The sequence below is a fragment of the Sylvia atricapilla genome, chromosome 25 (genome assembly GCF_009819655.1).
Source record: "Sylvia atricapilla isolate bSylAtr1 chromosome 25, bSylAtr1.pri, whole genome shotgun sequence".
In the NCBI taxonomy this organism is placed as follows: Eukaryota; Metazoa; Chordata; class Aves; order Passeriformes; family Sylviidae; genus Sylvia; species Sylvia atricapilla.
In genome coordinates, this window is record NC_089164.1 from 1,310,363 (window position 1) to 1,332,626 (window position 22,264).

General features: G+C 51.2%; 1 protein-coding gene across 1 annotated transcript; it reads left to right on the plus strand.

Moving 5' to 3' along the window:
• Positions 1–13,515: 13,515 nt before the first annotated feature.
• Positions 13,516–17,245, plus strand: IL10 (interleukin 10). The gene is made up of 5 exons (XM_066335562.1): positions 13,516–13,677; positions 14,936–14,998; positions 15,763–15,915; positions 16,718–16,783; positions 17,045–17,245. Exons 1-5 carry the CDS (start codon positions 13,516–13,518, stop codon positions 17,135–17,137), a joined length of 537 nt encoding a protein of 178 aa, XP_066191659.1. The 3' UTR covers positions 17,138–17,245.
• The last annotated feature ends 5,019 nt before the right edge of the window (positions 17,246–22,264 follow it).

Here is a 22,264-nt window from a genome sequence, read left to right on the forward strand (position 1 = left end):
TATTTTCCTGAATTACACAACTCTGATCTATATGAAAATACCCACATTTCATATAAAACTTGTGCATCTGTATTAAAAACTCCAAACTCATTAGTATTTATTTTACCCTTACCCATATATTTACCTTACACATTTTACCCTTAACCTTTTATTTTTTGCTCCCCATGAGCAAGAGAGAGAAAAAAAAATCAAACAAGATCAAATATTGAACAGAAGAGCTCAAAAAGAAAAGACAAAATAAAAAAAAATATCAGTTAAAAATGCATCTAAATCAACATAAGTATCTAAAATTCAGAGTTCTTCTGAAAAAAAAAGTTATCAGAAAAGTAAATACAGTGAAATTAAATTTGTAATTCTAATGACACAGAAGCAACAGGAGGTAACTGAGTGAAAGCAAAAGATCCCAAAGTCTCATCCCAAAAGAAAACACAAGTTTTCTGGAATAGCATAAGTCAAACACGAGTTTTGTTAGCACTGGAAATTAAGGTTATTAATTAATGAAGGAAATTAATGAAAAAAATTAAGGAAATTAAGGAAATTAATTAAGGAAATTAATGGGAAAAAAAACCCCAAACATTTCAGAGATAGGAACACAAGGAAAGCCGCAGAAGGACAGGAGGCAAAGGGATAAATTCAGTATCTTACCTTGTTCCTCGCTGTGGCTTCACCTCCCTCACCAACATCTGACCTGGAGCGCTCCCAAGGACCCGTTTTTATCCCGGAACCAGGAGGAAATAACTCCTGGATTAACTTTTGGGAATTTTCTTGCTTTTCCCGGCACATATTTCCCTTTGTAATTTGCTGAATTAATGAGCTCGTGCGAGGGACCAACTCTGTCTTCTCCAGGTGTTTCCCTCACCTACGGAGGCGGGAACTCCTGGATCACCACGTGCCTTTTCTCTTTCTTGGGAAGAGGGACGTGACCAGAATTTGGGACCATCGTTGGTCACGTCCCCAGAACGCCCCAAGATGGAGCAATGCTGGCAATCCTCTCCTGGAGAGGGGCCCTGCCCTGCTCCTCACCGGGGTTTTGGGATGTGGGAAGCTCCATGGATTCACCCCCCAAGGCTGGTGGAAGTGGTGAAACTCAAGCCCAAGGTTTTCCCCGTCATTGTCCTGGCACAAGTGGCCTTCCCCCTCCTGCTGCTTTCAGGGAATGCTGCTCCCAGATTTAAGGAGTTCAGGAATTCCAGGTTCAGGGAATGATGTTCTCAGTCTCCTCAGTTGCTGGACACTTCCCCGTGTCCCTGGTGTTGGAGAGGCACAGAAACACGAGCTCAGGGGTTGGGAGGACACAGCTCCAGCCCTGCTGGCAATAGAAGTGGTTTCCAGGCTCAGAGGTGACTCAGGTGACCACTGTCCACAGCCCAAATCTGTCACCCTGCAGAAGGACAGGAATTCCAGTGACATTTCCCATGTCCCCCATGCCGGTGACACAGTGACACCCGCCATCATCCCACCTCAGACTTCCCCAGCCGAGCAAAACTGCCTCAGCCAAGGAGCAGACACGTTCTCCTGCCAGCAGCTCAGCCCCAGGCTGTCCCCAGGGAGCCAGGGTTTGTCCCCTGGGGCACGCTGTCACAGGGATGTGGCACTGCTGGTGCAATCCCCTGAGCCCTGTGCTGTTGGTTGGTTTGGGTGTTTCTGTACCTGTTCAGAGAGAGCTCCATTCAGTCTAAAAAAAAACAAAAAATGTGCAGCTAAATAAACTCCCTGGAGTTTCTGGGGCCGGGAGGGCTGGTCAGCTGGACTCAGAGGCCACTGGGGTGGCAAAGTCACCCCTCTGATGGCACAAAAGTCACCCCTCTGATGGCACAGGCAGCCTCTGGAGCGGGTTCCTGCCTGTGCCTGTGGGCCAGGGCTGTCCTGCAAGGATCTGCTGGGTGACTAATGAATTTATTGATAGCCGAGCTCAGTCTTGAGCAGAGATCCATCACCAGGGGAGGGCTGGGCAAATGGATTTTCTGCCCAGGCTAGTCAGCTTGTTGCAGCAGGGTTGCTGGAACTGTCTCAGGTGTGCTGCTGTGCCTCCCTCACCTGGCTGGAAATCAGCCACGGGCAGGGCCGGGGCTGCAGCGGGTTGGGTTTGCCCTGGCTGAGGTGTTGGAGGGATCCGGGACAGCACAGGGCTGTCAATCCCTGCCTCCCTCCCCCAAACGCCAGGAATTGCAGCAAAAGTTTTGCTGGGAGCAGAGGAAGTGGCAGCATTCCCGGGAACCTGGTGCACACCCAGCCCGGGTGAGGAAACAAGGGAAGAGGCAGCGAGTTCTTACCTCATTATGTAAATGGCAGAAGATGAAAGGATTTCTTTCTTTTAGGGTTGGTTTGGTTTTTTTTTTCCTTTTGGTAAGTGAACTGACTGCTAGGATGGGTCAGCCAAGTGCCAGGAGGCAAGGGAGGGACGGGGCTGTGGGAAGGTGGAGGAGAGATGCTGGGATGAACAGGAACAGGAGGGAAATGCTGGATTGTCGGGGTCCAGGGTCTCTGCAGGTGTCCCTCAGCCTCTCTGTCCTGTCACCCACCTCCTGCAAGGCAAAAGGAGCGGCAGAACTCTCAGCACAAGGGAAGGGAGGAGGAAAACCCCCACCAGAGAGAATTTTTGGGGGTTTTGCTGTCTGTGGAATGGTGGTGATGGAGCAGCCCAAGTGCTGGACCTGAGGACGGCCAAAATCCTCTCGTTTCGGAGGAGCTGGGCTGGAACCAGCAGAGTCACCAGGATGGTTTGGGTTGGGAGGGACCTCACAGATCATCTTGTGTCCCATGGGCAGGGACACCTTTCACCATCCCAGGCTGCTCCAAACCCCATCCAGTCTGGCCTTAGACATTCCAGGGATTCAGGGCAGCCACAGCTCCTCTGGGCACCTGTGCCAAGGCCTCCCCACCCTCCCAGGCAACAATTCCTTCCCAAAATCCCATCCATCCCCAGCCTCTGGCAGCTTAAAGCCACCAGCACGTTGGACCCAACCCAGATGGAAGCAAATCACCTCAAATTTCCCCGGGCTGTCACCACCCAGTAAAAGAGCAAACCATCCCTGCTGTGCTCTGGGAAGGAAGAGGGAAAGAAGGAACAAGGATTCCTGAAACTCAGCCTTGTGACGACTCTGGGCATCGTTAAAAACATTCTGGTTTTACCCAGGAATGGGGCAGGGAAGGTTCTCCCATCCCCAGGAGCACTTCCAGCTCACGGGGCAGGGCTCCTCCTTCGGGAATTGAGGGCAGGCACGTTGTGACAGGGCGCTCCGAGGGAAGTGACGGCCCGCAGGACAGGCAAGGGCCAAAGGGAGGGTTGTGAGGTGGCTGCCCCGGAGCTCAGGAACCCAAACCCAGCCCTGGGTGTCGTCAGCTCCTCTGGGAAATGGTTGGTGCGGCGCCCGCGGTTAACCCACATCGCACAGGGACCCGAGGGGCTGAGGCAGGAGCGCAGGGAATATTCCCTGGAGATCCAGGCTGGGAGGAAGGAGCCTCTTGGAGCTCCCAGAGGCGCGGGGAGGATGCTCAGCCCTGCCCGGCATCGCTGTCACCCGGCACTGCTGTCACTGCTGCGGGGACAAATCATCCTGGAGAGCCCGGCATTCAAACGGATTGGATTGGTTTCAAATTATCCCTTTCATCTTAACAATTTTTTTAAATTATATATATATAATATTTATATATTTTATATATAATTTATATAAAAATATATTATATTTAAATTATATATAAATTATGTTATCTTTTATATATAATTAATATATAAAATCTATAATTACGATATAAAATATGCAATTTATATGTAAAATATGAATATAAATATTAAATTATAAATATAATATGAGATTATGTTTGTATAAAATATAAAATATATTTTCTATATTTTAAAATTATCTATATAAATATATAAAATAAAAATAAAATAAAATAAAATAAAATCCTTAAAGAATTGTCATCGAGCTGTTCTGATCCAAAGGCTCTCAAGGACTGGTCCCAGACCGTGTTGAACACCAGGTTTCCTGTAAAGGGTTTCTGGGTGATAAGGTTTCAGTAGTGCCTTTCAAGGCACTTTTTTGAGCTCTAAGAAGTTGCGATAACACTCGAAAGCCCAGCCTTGGTTTGACAATTCTTTGTCATCGCCCCTATTTCACAGCAGCTTTCAGCAAACCATCGTTTCAGATTCGAGCTTGATAATGGTTTTTCTCAGATCCCCGGTGCCAGAGAACGTGAGTGAGAGAAATGCTGCCAGAAATTTTCATTAAAGAGGAATTGAGCCTTGATAACAACATCCAGCAACAACATCTGGGCTCAGGAGCCCTTCCTGATCTCCTTCAGGAAAAGAGCTGCAAAAACCAACTCAGCCACTTGAAAAAAAAAAAAAATATTCTGGGGTGTGACACTTGCCCTGATGATGCTGCAGCTCACCAAAACCCCTGTCAAAGAGCTGTAATTCTGTTTCCAGCAGCAGAAGAAAATGTTTCTGTTGGTTTTTCCACACTGGAGTGATTTCTTCGACACCTGAGGTGACGTAATTTGCGAGCCAGCCCTGCCCTCTGCGCTGCTGGCTGTCAATGGAAAGATGAAATGCAGTTCTCAGCGCCTTAAAAATCAATATTTAATTGTCAGGAAATCCCTGTCCCTCCAATCCAGAGCCAAAATCCTCGTTTGAAGGAGAGCAGATCTGGCAGGGTCCTCCTGAGCCCAGGCAGGGGCAGCAGCACTCGCAGGTGCCACCCCTGATGTCACTGTCCCCATGAGCTTGGCGCTCTCTGCCATGTCACTGTCTGCTGCCGGCCCTGACAATCAGACTGCTCTTCTCTCTCTTAATTAGTGCAGAAAGCCTGGCCAGGGCCAGCTCCAGCCCTGTCCTCACCAGCCCCAGCTCTGCAGCGCTGCTGACAGAAATCAAAAAAAAAAGAGAAAAAAAAAAAGAGAAAAAAAATTGTTTTTCTCGGTAAGCTCGACAAATGAGTCAGAAAACACTCAGTGAGGAGGTGCTGCGGGAGAGGTACATCATGTACCCTCTCCTCAGTCACGTTTCAAGCCACAGCCACTCGAATAACGCTGAAAATCAAACACTGGGTGCTGCTTCACAGGGAGCTGAGCGTGGCTGGCCTCAGGGAAATGTGATTTTTATCCAGCCGAGCTCCAAGAGACACCCAGAGCAAAACTTCAGCTGCTTTCCAGGATTCTTCCCAAGAGGTTCACAGTGCCCAGGACTGCCAGCAGCTTTAGGATGGGCAGAGCAGATCCTTTTCCAGATCTGGGAGGCTCAGGGACCTTTGGAGAGCCTGGGACAGTGTCCCTCATCCGGGACAATGTCCCTCATCCAGGACAATGTCCCTCACCCCAAAAAATGTCCTTCATCCAGGACAATGTCCCTCACCCAAAAACAATCTCCCGCTTCCAAGAGAACGTCCCTCACCCCAAGAAAATGTTCCTAATCCAAGAAAATGTCCCTCATCCAGGACAATGTCCCTCATCCAAGACACTTCCCAAATCCTCCTGATTTAGGGCATCCCCCGTGGTTGTCCCTCTGGGGCTCCTCCTGCCATTGTCACACACCAACAGCTCAACCCAGGGTGTCCCCAGGTGCAGCAGGAAGGTGACAGTGCCACGTCCCCCAGTGCTGGGGGTCACCCTGGGCTCCCCCTGTCCCGGCTGGGCATCCTTGGCCAGGTCAGGGACATGTCCCAGCAATGCCACCTCCTCCTGTGCCACCTCCTGCCCAGCGCAGACGTGACACTCGCCCTGTGACTCACAGCTGGCATTGCTGCTGAGACAGGATTTCACCCTGAAAGGGGAAAGAAATTGCCGAAAAAATAATAAAAAAATAATATAAAAGCTGATTTTCTTTTTTTTTTCCTCCCTCCTCTTGTAAGGTTCACCTTTGAGGAAGAGGAAAAGCGTGGTGGAGGATCTCGAGCATCAACAGCTGTTCTGCAGAAAATTCATTTAGTCACCAGGGTGGGGGGCGTGGAAGGTTAGATAATTGTTTCCCCTGCTCTGGCAAAACGTGAACTCCTGTTTTGGTTATCATAAATGGCATCTTCCCCACAGGGAAATGCATGTTTCAGACTTTTAGAGTGAAATAATTCAGCTCAAAAAGCGCTTTTTTTTTTTTCTTATTATTTTCAACACTTGGGTTTCAGCTGCCGCCTCTGTGTCCGTGTGAGTCCACCCAAAGTGCCCCTGTGCCCAAACCCTGGCTGTTAGTGCCCTCTGTGATGCCAAGGACCAGCCCAGCACAGCCCAACTCGCCCCTGCCCAGCTCAGGGATCAACTGGAGAATTCAATTATCCCTGGGAAATTTTCACCCTAAAACTACAACAACTCAGGAGTTGCCCAAAAAAAGGGGAGGGAATCATCCATCGCATTCCAGGATCTGCTGGTCCTCCCAAACCCATCACCCAGCTCCCCTGGTCCTCCCATCCTGATTTCTGGAGAGCCAAAAGCTCCTGTGGCAGCAGAAATCACGGGGGGAATTTCACAGAAATTCAGAATTAACCCAGTTTGGAGGAGACTTTTGAGATCACCTGGTCCAACAATCCACACGGCAGCCCCACAACCACCCCTAAACCATATCCCCATATCCCCAAAAGGATCTTTGGATGGAAAGCCGGGCTTGGCCTGAGGCTGGAGCAGCCCATGGATCTGAGAGCCCCACACAGCCCCTGGGTTTGCCCCGAGGGCGAAAAGTGCTGACGGTGCAGGCAACAAACGACACCTAATAAAGGAGAAACTGAGAGCTGGCTGCTATCAGCTCCGTTTTTGAGCCATCCAGGGAGCAAATGAATCACTCCAATCTCCAGGCGGGTTCAGCTTTCACCAAAACTGAAAGCTGTGTTTCAGTAAATTCGCTGTTGGCTCTGTAACGCCCTGGGCGCCGGGTTTCGGTTTTGGGTTAATATTGCCCCTCTCCATTTCACAACCCCGAGCAGCCAAGGCTGGTTTCGAGATGGATGCACGTGAGCCTGGGGAGCTCTGCTCCAGCTCTGGGCACGGACAGGAGCAGTCAGGGATGAGCAGGGAAGTTTGGCACGTCACAGGCGTTGGGCTGCGCCGATTCCTGCCCAATTTGGTGACACATCCCATGGAAAAGGGAAAAACCCAGGAAAACCGGGCACTGTTTGTTTGCCTCTAGGTGTAAACTCCTGGAAAACCGTGTTCCGACACGAGGCTGGTTTTTCCAGAAGCTTCTCCAATCCTCCCTGGATAGCTCTGCCTGCTCCTGGCACACATGGGGAGCACCAGCCTGGCCTTCTGTCCCCTGACCTCAGAGGACACTGAAGGATAATGCAGAGCATTTCCTCCCTGCACAGCCCCTTTTGGCCATCAATATAAATCAGGGGCACTGCGAGGACTGGGGCTCTTCACTTGACTCTGTATTTTCAGCAGATATTTTCACTTGACTCTGTATTTTCAGCAGATATTTTCACTTGACTCTTTATTTTCAGCAGACCCTGCTGGACACTCCTGAGGAGCGTGGATGAAGTTCCCATCCCTCCTTTCCCGACAGCAGAGGAAGTTTGCTTCAGATCATGGCTTTTTCTTCTTTCTTCTTATTTTTAAAGAGTGAGAGGGGTTTTCCACCATTCAACTTCATCTTCCACTTCCTAGTTGCGGTCCTCAAAAGGGACAGGGAGAGCAGCAACCGAACAGAGACATAAAATGATGTTGTTAATGCAGGAAATCTTCCCCAGGCTCTCACAGAAAGATAAATCCCAGGGAAATTGTTGAAGAAGCTCGAGGAGAGCAGCTCTGAGCAGGAGTGGAGCTGACATGGGAAGCAGCAGGATTTCAATTGAACTCTACTTTTTTTACCACTCAACTTCTTCCCCCAGGCAGGGACTTGGAAATAAATGATCTTTACAGTCCTTTCCAGATCCCACCACTCTATGATTCCACGATTTTCTTTGTGTCTCCATATTCAGATTTGAGTCTCCATATTCAGATTTGGGTCTCCATATTAAGATATCTGTCAGGAGAAGGAGGTTGGATCACCTGTTCCCTCTGTAAAAAAAAAAAAAAAAAAAAAAAAGAGAGAGAGAAGACAGAAGGGGGATCTGAACACTTCCAAAATCCCCTGAAACCTCTGAAAAGCTCATCTGGCAGATCATTTTTTAATTAAAAAAAAAAAAAAAAGCACAGCAAAGCTTTTGGAGCAGAAAGACATGGAGGGAGCATGTGGAAAATCCCCCTGGCAGCACCGGGGATGCTGCAGCATCCCTCCAGCTCCGAGGATGAGCCACATCAAATTCCCGGCCGTGCTCAGTGTGGTGGCAAAGAAAACCCAGGATTTCCAAACCCTCAGAGTGAGCATCGCACAAAAACCACCCCAAAACCCCACGGGGGGAGCTGCCAGGGCAGGGCTGGCTGCAGGGTTCGGTGCTGCTGTGGAAAGGGAGCGAAGCTGCCTCTGAAATTCACCCCAGGGTCACTGGGAGCTTCCGAGCAGCAGCTGGGCCTTATCTGATTTCCCAAACCGTGATAAGGAGTTTCTGTCTTATGACCCTTCAGCCCTATAAATAGGCTGGGTTTGTGTTGTTGGTCAGAGTTTTGGTGATAAATCATGACAAAGTCAATAATCTCCACAAGATCCACACATTTCTCTCTCTCTCCCAACCACCAAAAGTAATACCAGAACTAGAAAAAAGAAACTCCTCAAAGCAGCACTTGTGCAATGAGCTGCTCAGGGCAGGAGTTGCTCAGAATTGCTTCTGTAGAAGGCTGAAAAAAACCCCAAAAAGACAGTGCAAGTGATCTCTGAGCCAACAGATTATATATCCAGGGGGTTTTTTTGCATATTTTTACACTTTTTGGTTGTCTGCAAAGAAATTCACCTGAGGAAACCTCACCAGGAGAGCACTGTCCCCACTCCTGGGACTCCAGTGCCACAATCCCATTGGTTTCTCCAAGGACAGCGCTGTGAGCATCATCAAATTCCTGCCAACAGATGGTTTGAGGAGAGAATAAAAGAGGTGGAAAAACAAGAACAGCTCTGTTTGCTTTGTGGGGTGGTAAAAGCCCCATGTGGATGATCACCGACCTCACCCACGGCTCCTCACACGCCTCAGAGAAGGGCTTAAAATGGCAAAAAAGACATGGAAAATAGAGAAGAAAGCACAGCTCACTCTTCCAGGTTAGCAGAGGGCACTCTAGAATTCCAGGAGGGATATTAAATTTGGATATTTCTCGATCTCTGCAACAGAATTGCAACTACCAGGCGGTTTATGTGTGCAATTCAAAAGTGCAAATATCTCTCAGTTGAGTTCGTCACCAAAACTGAATCTGCTGAGGGGAGGAAGTCTCCATCACTTGATTCTTTCATGTAAGTTTATCACCAAAACTGAATCTGCAGAGGGGAGGAAGTCTCCATCACTTGATTCTTTCATCTGGCAATTCCAGATAGTTCCAGCTTAATTTAGATCACATGGAAGCTCTGGACCTTCTAAGAACTCTTTACGTAACTCTCTCTGTGTCACATTAGAAGTCACATCAAGTGACATCAATAAATGATTAATTACCTATTTCTGGACCAGATAAACTGATGACATTGGTTAAATTTCCAAAGGGCAGTTTGGGATTTACCTGTTGAGGTCGATGTGAGTCACGCCGCGTGTTCCGACCGGGCTCACGCATGTGAAATATCCAACGTCACGCCTCGCCAGCAGGAAAAAAAACCTTGTAAAACAAAAAAAGGACACAAAGCAGAGCACTTGGTGCTTCAGCAGGAACTGTTAGTCATCAGCACTGGGCTGCTGAGAGAGCAATGCCATCGCTTCAAACACAGGGTGAAGGAAAGGCCACCAAGCCTCTACTTCCCCCGCCACGAGCGTCACGGGCAGCAGAGTGTCCCGATCTGGAGGGATGAGGAATGGGGAATTACTGTAGAGGAGGGAAAGAACAACGCCTCTGTGACAGCCTGGAAATGTAGGGGATCCTCCAAGTCGTGTCTAGAATAGGTCGTGCAGAAAAACACAGAATCATAGGTCATTGAGGCTGGGAAGGACCTCTGAGGTCATCAGGTCCAACCTGTGACTGATCCCCGCCTTGTCACCAGACCACAGCACTGAGTGCCACGTCCAGGCATTCCCCGGACACCTCCAGGGACGGTGAAACCCCTCCAGGGATGGAGAAACCCTTCCAGGGATTCTGAAACCCCTCCAAGGATGGTGCTACACAATGTCCCTCTGTTCAAAACCAATGCAGAAACCAAGGAGGCAAAAATAAATTAAAGATTTGTCACATCAAACCTCGCCAAGATAAGAAAAGCCCCTTCAATTATCAGGGCGAGGTGCCACCCTGCTCCAGTGATGGCACCCTGAGGACATCCAGCTCCAAACCCTGCCCAGAACCATGTCCAGGACCAACCTTTCCTCGTGGCACACTGTGGGAGAAAGTGTTTGCCCACTGTTTCAGCACAGAGGCAGCGTTTGCTGCTCCGCCTGCTCCTTGTGAAGCCTGAGAACTTTGTGGGAGGTGGGGTAAGAGCACAAAAACGTCTTTCGAGCTCTCTCTCTTCCTGCAACGATCTTCTTGGCAGAGACAGAAGCCTAAAGGCTCAGCGCTACGCCCACGGGCCCCCGGACACTCTTTAGGAAAAGGTGTTTTTGTTCATTGATGAAGCCCCGTGCGTCGTGTGTCTGTGTGTGTGTGTTGTAGTAGCGTGGCCGCCGCTTTTCCACAAGGCTCAGCAGGGCTGAGTCACAGCGAAACTGCACCGTCAAGATCTCTGACGAGGCAGAGGAAACGCAGGTAAACACAGCAGCAGGGAGAGTCTCCCCTTTGCGCACGCCAGAGTTTCCTCTGCGGAACGGGCACGGCCGCCTGACGCTGCTGCTGGTCCCCCAAAACACGGCGCGGCCTTCCGCAACGTGCGTGCAGCAAGGGAGCTGCAGCAGAGCCGGAGCAGCCAGGCATGCTCCAGGGGTCAGGTGTGACCTCATGGAGAGCCAGAGAGGCTCGAAAGGAGAGGAGTTTGGAAATGAGCGCTCAGCTGCTGGGCGGGGTGGAAAGGAAGGTCTAAACGTCGTGCTCCATCTCCATCCTGCAGCCCCTAGGCTGGATGTTAGGAAAAAAGAAATGTTTTGCTAAAAGAGGGATAAGGTGCTGGGATTGTGGTGGAGTCACCTGTAGCCCTGGTGCCTGAGCCGTTCTGGTTTGCTGAAATTCTTTCCCCAGGGAATTTTCTGTAAATAAGAGAGATGTTTTTGTAGCTGTAAATTTGTTATTCATTCCTTTCCCTAGGAGCGACTTCTTGATGTCCCTCTGCTCTGACCAATGGGAGTGAAGAAGTTTGTGTCACCAATCCGATTGGTCTCTGCAAAATAGTATAAAATGGAGACACATCCCAAAAATAAAGGAGTCATTTTCAGCCTTCTGAAGTCAAAGTCTGTGTAAAACCGCATCAGTCACCGTCCCTGGATGTGTTTAAGGACAGACTGGATGTGGCACTCGGTGCCACGGTTTAGTTGAGGTGTTAGGGCTGGGTTGGACTCGATGATCTTAAAAATCTCTTCCATCCTGGTGGTTCTGTTCTGTTCAAGCCCCTCTGCCGTGCATCCCATAAAAACAGCAGCTCCTGAACCTCTGGCTGAGGCTGAGCAGCCCTTCCACTGCAGGGGAACAGCCTGGGGCTGTGTCCTTCCCTGCAGGCAGCAGGACTAGCTCCAGGGATGGAGGATCCAGGATCACACAAACCAACCCCACACATCCGTGCCCTGAGGGAGCTTCAGCAGCCACGTTCAGGTCTTGGCACTGGAGATTTGGTCACCTCCAGCAGGTTCAAATTAATGCAAAAGAAGCAAAAACCTGTCCCTGTGTGGGATGCCAGGGAAAGGTGGGATCCTGCCTGGGGGATTTGAGTTGAATTTTGTCCGAGCTTTCTGCTCTTCTCCTTTCAGATGGATTCTGATGACGGTCAAGGGGAAAAACCCCACGGTCGTGCTAGAGCAGGGGAAGAAAAACGGGCCACCAAAACCATGAGCCAAGCGATGATTCAGCCGCACTGATGTCCCTGCAGTGAATCCCCAGGAGCAGCTTCCCCTTCACCTCTGAAAGAGGTGACACCGACTGAACAAAAAGGAAGACAAACCACAAAGTCCCACGCTTTCCCTGCCTTGGATTCCCCAGCTGCTGGTGTTTCATGCCCTTCGCTCTCACACGTGTGCATGCCAACCATTCCTCTCTCCGGCTCCTAAAAATAAAGTGAAAAAACTCTCAGTATGCAGGAGCAAACAATACTTTGCATTTTTTTCCAGCTTTTTTTTTTTTTTCCAGCAATAAATTCCCTCTCAGGGGTTCACAAAGTCAATTTGGCGGAAGATCGTTGTGATAAAGGAGATGGGAATTTAAGGGATTTGTTCTCCAGTGGAGGAAAGCTTCCCTCCTGGGAAGTGTGAGCTCTTTTAAAATAACACGAGGGATTTCAAAGAAAAGTCCCTGATTTCAGAAAAAGCCAAATTTATCTCCCCTCTCACTTTCTCGGATGTCAAATTCCTGAATAAATAAGTGAAATCTTTATCCCAAGGAAGCAGGGGGTGTGGGCTAAAACAGATATAGAAAGAGAGGAGAAAAGAGAGGAAAATGAGGAGACGTCACAGGAATTCTCTGGGGCTCCAAAGAGACACTTTTATCACATCTGGGACAATAAGTCCTGGCTGAGACAGGACACGCTGCTGCTGGCATGGGGCTGGTGTCCATTTCTAGGAAACAGAATAAGAGTTTAAAGCCTGGAAAATGAGTTCTTGTGACCTGCTCGTGCACTTTTTAACGCCAAGCATCAAAGTAGTGGCACAAACCCTGGAGGATCCACAAGGGACCAGAGCAGGGCTGGAATCCTCCCCTGGGATCCACTGATCCCGTTGGCATCCAGTTGATATTTGGGAGCACGGACTGAGCCTGCTGAGCAAAATTCACATTGGCTTCAGCTGACATGTGAATTAAGTGGAAAAAAAAATCCCAAACTCAAATGAATTAAAAATGAAAATTTCAGGTGATGGCATGTGCTTGCAGATTAGAACGCCAAAGGAAGAGAAAGAGAACTCGTACCGTTCATGAAAAGCAATTCTGCTGAGTGATGCTCCCTGCAGGGTTGATACTGAGATTTAAAAGTGGCAACACTTTTTTTCCCCCCTAACCATACAACATTGATCTAAAAATAAAAAATGGAACTGTTAGAATAAGGTAACCTCACACAGCCCCTTTAGCCACAAACTTACAAGAAACAAGCAATGTAAAAAAAAAAAAAATTAAAAAAAAAATGCAGCGTCTAAGCATAAAAACATTGATGGGGTGTGTGGAGAGGAGGGGGGTCAAAGAACAGGAAACCAAAGTTGACGGGAACCCAAGTGACATTTGGGCTTAATGAATGACTTAAAACCCCAATATTGCTCGTCAGGAAATGGGGAGAGGAAATGGAGCGATGTTTTGAGAGTATAAATGAGGGGCTCTCATCAAGGTGAACGCTGCAGATCTGCTTTGTTCCCTCCCGTGGGATCCAGCCCAGAGCCGCACAGAGGGGAGCAGCCCTTCCCCAACAGCATGAGGAGCTGCTCCGGGGGCACAGCCCTGCCCGTCCTGCTGCTGCTGCTGCTGCTGCTGGGCACGGCGCCCGCCCAGCCCTCCTGCACCCTCTTCCCCAAGCTGCTGCCCACCAAGCTCAAAGAGCTGAGGGTCAAGTTTGAGGAAATCAAGGATTATTTTGTAAGTATTGTCGCTTTTTCTTTTTTTTTTCTTTTTTTTTTTTTTTTTGTCTTCCCGTTTTTTGCTTTTCTTGCAAAGGGCCGGGATCTGGACGAGAGGGAAGAGTTTCCTCCCTGCAGAAATGATTTGGCTGGGTTGTGTTTCTCGCTGCTCACAGAGAGAAAATCTGCCAGGCTTTCCTTCCTAGTTTTAATGACAGTGAACTCGAGGTTTCATAATGAACCTCTGCAAGCCTTTCTAGCCAGGCTTCCCCCGACATGCTGCAAACCGAGTTAATCACTGAATTAATAGGAAGGAAATAGGGTTTCTTTTTCTTCAGGGCAACAAAGTCCAGCCCTGCTGAAGTCAGTGACAGATGAAAAGCGAAATCTTTTGCTAGAGATTTTTTTTTTTTTCTTTGAAAGAACCACAAAACCTGCAGAGGGTGTTTTTATGAGTGGGGGAGCACAGCAGACACTGAACACCTGCCCTGGTGCCTGTGCAAGGTCCCTGCTCTGCACCCCAGGGTGCACTCAGAGCATCTGCCGTGCCATCAGCGCTGGTGGAGGTGCTTGGTCACAGCCCTGGCACTGCTTTACTCCGTGGCAATGTGTTTTAGCAATAAAACAGGGTCATTCTCCAGATTAAATCTCAAGCTAATGTCGCAGCTTGTATCTGTCAGCAAACGAAGGCAGCCAAGGTTTTAGATGGAGAGCTGGCTGTCAGTCTCCCAGATAACGTTGGGAACGGGATTTTTAACCTCTCGGGGCAGCTTTTAAAGCCTTTAAGGCTTTGGGTGGTGCCAGCCCATCCCGCTGCGGTTGGTGTAACAGAGGCACCACGAGAACAAACCCCCCTTTTCCCATCACCTGGGGGCTCACAGGGGTCACCAAAGCAGGGGGCTGAACCCTCCTGTCCTGTCACAGAGGCTGGGGTGGCTCCCAGGGCTCTGAAACCTCCCTGGAGAGCTTTGATGTCTGAGCACACCCTCAGACAGCAGCACCCTGTGAGAGAGAGCGGCTCCAGCCCGGCCCCAGGGGCTCCACATTAACAAATCCGATGGCACCAAAGGTGGTGATTTCATTTTCTGGCTGACCTTGTGCTGAGAGGTTGTGGAGCAGAGTGACTCCTGTGCCTGGTGTCACTGTGCTCTGCTCACACGCCCTTTGCTGCAGGGAGACCCGAAATGCAAACAAGGGGAGGATCGTTTGTTAGGGCAAATGGAAAGGTTTGGCTGCCCACCTGAAAAAGCTCATTTTTCAATTCCATCCTCCCCCAGCAATCGAAGGATGAGGACCTCAACATCCAACTGCTCAGCTCTGACCTGCTGGAGGAATTCAAGGTAAGAATCTCACTCCCTTGCGAGCTCCCCCGCCTTCCCCATCCTCGGGCAGCGTTTCATAAGAAGGGAAGCCGGCTGGAATCTGGGGCATGCGCTGCTGTCACGCCCGGCTGGCAGTGCCACCCTGCAGGGACACGTGTGGCTGTGGCGGGGCTGGCACCGGCTTCCCCCTTGGCTCCACACCCGGGGCTGGTTACACAAACCTCTAAACCCAGCTCTGCTCTGTACAAACCCCTAAACCCCGCTCTGGTTTGTCCAAACCCCTAAACCTGGCTCTGATTTGCCCAAACCCCTAAACCCATCTCTGGTTTGTACAAACCCCTAAACCCATCTCTGGTTTGTCCAAACCCCTAAACCTGGCTCTGCTCTGTACAAACCCCTAAACCCCGCTCTGGTTTGTCCAAACCCCTAAACCTGGCTCTGGTTTGTACAAACCCCTAAACCCATCTCTGGTTTGTACAAACCCCTAAACCAGGCTCTGTTCTGTACAAACCCATAAACCCAGCTCTGATCTTTCCAATCCCAAACCCAGCTCTGATCTTTCCAATCCCAAACCCAGCTCTGCCCTGTTCAAACCCCAAACCCAGCTCTGATCTATCCAATCCCCAAGCCCAGCTCTGCTTTGTCCAAACCCAGCTCTGCCCTGTTCAAACCCCTAAACCCGGCTCTGATCTTTCCAATCCCCAAACCCGGCTCTGCCCTGTCCAAACCCCACCCGGAGCTGGTGGCTGTCCCCAACCAGGCTCCTTTCCCCCTGTCCCCAGGGGAAGCTCGGCTGCCGCTCGGTGTCGGAGATGATGGGTTTCTACATGGAGGAGGTGCTGCCCAGCGCCATGAGGACCAGCGCTGAGCACCAGCACAGCGTGGGCGACCTGGGCAACCTCCTGCTGAGCCTGAGAGCCATGATGAGGCGCTGTGTGAGTGCGGATCAGTGCTGCTGGGCTGGGCAGAGCGTGCCCGGGGCGGGCCTGGGGGTGGGATGGAGGAACAGGGCTCCAGGCAGACCCCAGGGTGGGGTTTGTGCTCCCATCAGTTCAGGGATGATGGAGCAGGGCTCCAGGCAGGTTCAGGATGGGTTTGTGGTCTCATTATTTCAGGGATGGGATGGAGGAACAGGCTCCAGCCAGACCCCAGGACGGGGTTTGTGCTCCCATTAGTTCAGAGATGATGGAGCAGGGCTCCAGGCAGGCTCCAAGGTGAGATCTGTGCTCTCATCAGGTCAGTGATGGGATGGAGGAGCAGGGCTCCAGGAGCCTTCCAGGATGGGGTTTGTGCTCACAATATTTCAGGGACGATGGAGCAGGCATCCAGACAGGCTCCAGGGTCTGGTTTGTGCTCTCATCAGCCCAGGGGTGATGGAGCAGGAGCTCTACCCGCAGCCAGCCCTGCAAATCAGAGCCTGCCTGAAGAGCAAGGGAGGGCAGGAGGAGATCTGTCCCTTACCTGGGTGCTGAAGCTGCTGAAGTCACACCCGGGGTGGCCGTGAGCCCATCGCTGCACTCAGCTGGGACAAACCCTGTCCCACACCGGGAGCTGCTGTCCCCAGGGGCTGGCAGCAGGGACACAGGGCTGGGGCCACTCCAGGTGCCAACCAGCTGGAATCGCTGCCCCCGTGGCCGCAAAGAGGGGCAGCAGCGGTGACAAGGGACAGGAGGAGGGGACAGCCACCCCTGGGGCTGGAGAGGGAGGCCTGGGGCTGAAGCTCGTGTCCCTTTGCAGCGCGCATTCTTCACGTGCGAGGAGAGCAGCAGGAGCATGAAGAACATCAAGGAGACCTTCAGCAAGGTGAGGCCACACCCAGGGGCTGGGAGGAACCTGCTTAGAATGGAGAACAGAACCCCAAACAAAAAGCCTTTAATCACACAAAAATGTTTGATGACACAAAATCTTGCAGCAGAGGAACCCAGAGAGCGATGGTTGAAGGGTGGGAAGGTCCTGGAATTCCCGGGGGATTGGGCAGAGGAGCCGGAGGTGTCCGTGGGAGGAGGATTTGTCATCGCACATCACAGTCACTTAAACCCACCCGTTTAATCCTTTCCCCTGCAGATGGACAAGAACGGAATCTACAAGGCCATGGGAGAGTTTGACATCTTCATCAACTACATCGAAAAATACTTTACAATGAGGAGAAGGCGTTGAGAGCACCTCTGGGGCTGCATTTTCCACACCGAACCCTGCTACTTGTTGAAAAAAAATCACTTTAGGCTGCGAGAGCTCAAATTAAGTTATCTCAAGGTTCGGGTCAAGAGTTACAGGTCAATAACTCCCAGCTTAATATTGTATTTAAGAGTTATTTTTTTAATAGTTGAATTTATTATTTATTACTTCTAATACCTCAGTGTTGATGTTTACAGTGTGTCTTGAAGAAAGGAATTATGAGCTTGTAAATTACTATTTATTGTTCAATATTTTAATATTGTTTATCATAGCGCTATTTTATTCATAGCTTCAAAACATCCAAGGCAGCATTTTTCTGGAGGGCAGACAATGAACTGAGTGAATTCCACTCCTGATTAGGAGCAAGGCCAACTCTGAGTTCAACAAAATTTAATTTTGGGCAAATGACCCTCTCCTCATATTTTATATCTCTATTTATTTATTCAATCAGGTGGTTTTACATTTAGAAGGAGAAAAAGCCACAGCAACAGCTTGGTTGACTCCACTTTAAACTTCAGCCTGTAGATTAGTCCAGACTAAATTAAAAAAAAAAAAAAAATCAGTAATAGGAATGAAATGTTTGGTTCTAATAGAACTTGATTTAAATTTTGCTCAGTATCTGCCCTTCCAGAGCTGCTGCCTCGGCCACTCTGCACTTTGCAAAGTTAACCTTATTATTTTCCAGTCTCCCGGTGGGTTTTACTCACCGTTTTACTGCTGTTACTTTTTTCCTTTTAGAAGTTAGAGGATATTTAATTCACCACCATTTTAAGGTGGCTCGGGTAATTTGCATTCAAATCCGCGGAGGCTGCTCCACGGTGGGATTGGATTTTTAATCCCCACCGAGCCGCGGGAGCAGCTTCGGTGCAACCCCCAAAAAGTGGCCGATTTTAAGGCTCAGCTTCTTCCTCACCCCGGCGGACCCTTGGAAAAAAACAAACCACCACGACCCCAAGAGAGGCTTTTACTTCTAATATTTAGAAGTGGAAAAGCCCCCAGCCGACGGAAACGCTGCCAGGTTTTGGTGTTTGCTGTACGAGTCCCAGCTGAGGAGAGATTCTTCACGCCGGATTTTAATTTTCGGGGACATTTCTGGTGGCGGCAGGGAATTCCTGCTGGCAGCCTTGGACATCCCGGAGCGGGGCAGGGATTCAGGAATTCTGCTGCTCGCTGGGTCACTCCTGCTGCTGAAAGCTCAGGGCAGTCAAAGACTGTAAAATTTCGATTAAGCTTTTTTCCCAGGGCACGTTAAACTCCCGTTGAGCCCAATTCTGTGCTTCTTGGTTTTTTTTTTCCCCCTCCGAACACCGGGGATGTTGTGGGAGAAGCGGGGACATCAGCTCCTCTCCTGGGGCGGCTTCTGTCGCTGGGTGAACTCTCTCCTATTTATCTGTATGGAAAGAAATCCTTTATTTTTGCTAATAAAGATTCCCTAACGAAGGCGGCCTCTGTCCTGTTCCTGCGAGCTGTTGGCAGGGCTGTAAACGAGCGGTAAATGAGCGGTAAATGAGGGGTAAATCAGCGGTAAATGAGCGGTAAATGAGGGGTAAATCAGCGGTAATTTCAGCGTGGGGATGCCCAGTGGACACAGATCCAGGTGGGAAGACACCTCGCTTCTGTTACCGACCAGGGGAACTGAGAAAACCTGAGCAAAATTGCAGAGCGAATTCCTCACCAAATCCCTGTCACTGACCTCCCAGAGCAGGGAAACACCTCGGGAGGAGCAAACACCCCTCTCCTCCACCGCCGCTCCTCCGGCAGCGTTCTCCCCTCGCTGGAGCTCTGTCCGCGGCACGGCCGGGATGCACGGCTTAAAAAAATAAAAAATAACAGGGGTAAAAGGCCAAAAGGCAGCTCGGAGAGCTGGGAGACGCAGGGCACCGTCGCAAATGGCCCAGGTGACCGAATTCCAGCCGCGATCCTGGCGCCAGCATCCCGCGGTGTCCCCCCAGGGGCTGCGCCCTGACCTGTGCTGGGTGTGCGCAGCAGCTCTGCGGGTCCCAGCATCAACGAAGCCCAAAATATCAGTTTTTTTTGGGGAAACCACCATAAACCCCAGCGTTTTGCTCCTGCTGCCTCGCCAGGAGCTGCAGTGAGCCCCGGCACCGCTCCTCAGCCCCCGGTGCAGTTCCTGCCAATCTCAGTGGCCGTCTGCGTGTTACAGGAAGAGCAGGAAGCCGTGGCGGAGATCAAAGCTGGTGGTTTCTGGTTTTGTTATCCCACAGAAGTTGGGTTTCCTTGCTGGGTATCCTCGCCCTGAGAGCGCCGCCTGCTCAGCAGCCCCAGCGCCGAGAGCCTGAATCGCCTCCCGACCTCTCTGCTCCTGCCCTGCCCCAGGGCTGAGCGCCCCAAATCCCGCATCCCCACCCGGGGCTGCCTCGGAGCTTTCTGCTGCTTCTGCTTTTTGCTTTTTTCTTCCTTCAGAAACTTTTCCTCAAAGCCCCAAGCGCCCCGCGCTGTGCTCGCTGTCGGGAATGTAATGAACTTTCTTCATCTTCTGCTGTTGGGGCAGCAGGAGGAGGGCAAATCCCAGCTGGAACACCAGGGTGGAAGTGTCTCCTGACCACAGCAGGACAGACACCTCCAGACTGAGGACCCAAACCTCACTGACCTCTTTCTTGGAACAGGAAAAAAAAATTGTCTCTTGTCACGAGGAAAATGAGCACCCTGTACGTAACTCTTCAGCATCCCAAGGTGCCCCAAAAACCAGGGACAAGCCTGGAGGTGATACAAGGGGGCGAAATTAAAACAAGTCAACTCTGCTATAACTTCTTTAGGGTTGCGGAAGCTTTCGGAACTTTCCTCATTTTGCTGTGGTTGTAGTTATCTCGTGTTACTTAACTCGAAGTGGCTGCAGCTCCCGGGCCCACGCAGCTCCTGCCTCTCTGTGTCCTACATTTCAGCAGCACGTGGCCGAAATTGGGGCTTTTGTCGCGAAAGGGGACAGGAGGAGCAGCAAAAACAGGGCTGTGAACACCAGCTGGGCACACAGATCACCGAGGGGAGCGGAGGGCACTGCCCCGGCTTCGCAGAGCCGCCAATTCCTGCCCTCAGGCGGTGAGAGGCTGAGAAATTCCCAAAGCTGGGGATTGCTGAAGATGCTCATCCCCAGGGCCAGCAGCCCAGTGAGGAGCTTTGGAGTCACCTGGCTCCTGTTCCAGGGGGATGGCAACGGGAAAATGGAGCCCTGGGAGTGCACCCAGAGACGCCAGGGTCTGCACCCAGAGACCCCAAAGGTCTGCACCCAGAGACCCCCAGGGTCTGCACCCAGAGACCCCCAGGGTCTGCACCCAGAGACCCCAAAGGTCTGCACCCAGAGACCCCCAGGGTCTGCACCCAGAGACCCCAGGGACTGCACCCAGAGACCCAGGGACTGCACCCAGAGACCCCAAAGGACTGCACCCAGAGACCCAGGGACTGCACCCAGAGACCCAAGGGACTGCACCCAGAGACCCAAGGGACTGCACCCAGAGACCCCCAAGGTCTGCACCCAGAGACCCCCAGGGTCTGCACCCAGGGACCCCTAAGGACTGCACCCAGAGACCCCCAGGAGCTGCACCCAGAGACCCCCAGGGTCTGCACCCAGAGACCCCAAAGGTCTGCACCCAGAGACCCCCAGGAGCTGCACCCAGAGACCCCAGAGACTGCACCCAGAGCTCCCAATCACCAAATCCCACGGGTTACTCTGCTGGCAGTGGCCATCCATCCCAGGGATGCTCCCGAGGGAGGAAAAGGATTCAGTCCCACCACACCAGCCTGGCAGAAGCCTTCCCCCATCCCTGCTGCTGTCAGACCCTGTCCAGAGCAGAAAAAGAATGGATAAATGCTGGTTGGGAGGCAAGCAAAGCCACACAACCCTCGAGCTCAGTAAGGTGCCTGGTTCTTAGCAGGTTCCCACCAGGTTCCCAGCAGGTTCCCAGTTTCAGAGAAGCTCTGTTCACACGGGGCTGTGCTGCAGCCGAGCCCCCGGCAGCCCCAGGGCTGGAGGTTTCACAATGACTCAGGGCTGGTTTGCCTGAGACAGGCAGAGCCCGGGCAGGCTGAGGGAGCAGCACCCACGGGAGAAGGAGCAGGAGCAGGAGCAGGCAGCACTGGCTGTCCCCTCTGCCCTGAATTGCTTCATGCTCACACAGCCTGGGGCTCTGTGGAGGACTCAGATCCAAAACTGAACCCCGGGGAGGCTCGTGGCCACAGAATGGTTTGGGCTGGAAGGGAATTTATTGATCATATTGTTCCCACCTTCCACTGTCCCAGAGAGTTCCAAGGTGCCTCGAGCCTGGCCCTGGAGGGTCCCAGGGACAGAGCAGCCACCGCCTCTCTCATCAGCCTATTTCAGTGTTTGAAAAGTTTCTCCCTTATATCTAGTCTAAATCTACCCTGTTTTAATTAAAGGCCACCGTCCCCTGACATCTCACAACAAGCTCTTCTGAGATGTTCCCCTTTAAGCACCAAACCCCTGCAGCAGCAGTGACGAGGTGAGGGCACAGAGCTGCACAAACCCTGGGACACTTCGAGGTGCCAGCCCAGGCAGCAGTGCATTGATGTGTGACAGTGTGGGACACAGGCACTGCCACCCCTGGGGCTGTGGGACGGCGATGCAGGGCCAGGAAGGGTGTGGAACTGCTCCTCATCCCTGCCAGGCCTTCAGATGCTTCAGAGACTCCTCTGGGCTTTCCGACGGCAAAGGAGATGGAGATTCCAGCCCACGGTGCAGGGAGAACACCTCAGCTGCTCAGGGGTGGAGATTTAGGGGTTTAACACCAGCAGTTCTCATTTTGTGCCTTGTGACCTGCTGCCTTTGGCCTCTTGGCAGGGTCTCTCCATCATTTCATCACACCCTGAAGCAACCAGACCATCTCCTTTGCTCCAGAGCCGGACCACAAGGTTCCTTTCCTGGCAGTAAGCACCAAATTCACTTTTTTCCGAGCTGAAACTTGATTTCCTGACTCTTTTGCAATGCTGAGCCCGGCTGCTGCGACTGGCACATCTCACACACCCTCCCCACAACCTGCTGGGTCTGATTTTCAGAGCACCGAGGAGCAGCTTTGCCTTTTCTGGTTGGAAAACGGGCTGCAAAAAGCCTAGAGCAGGATTCCTGCGGGCCTGTTA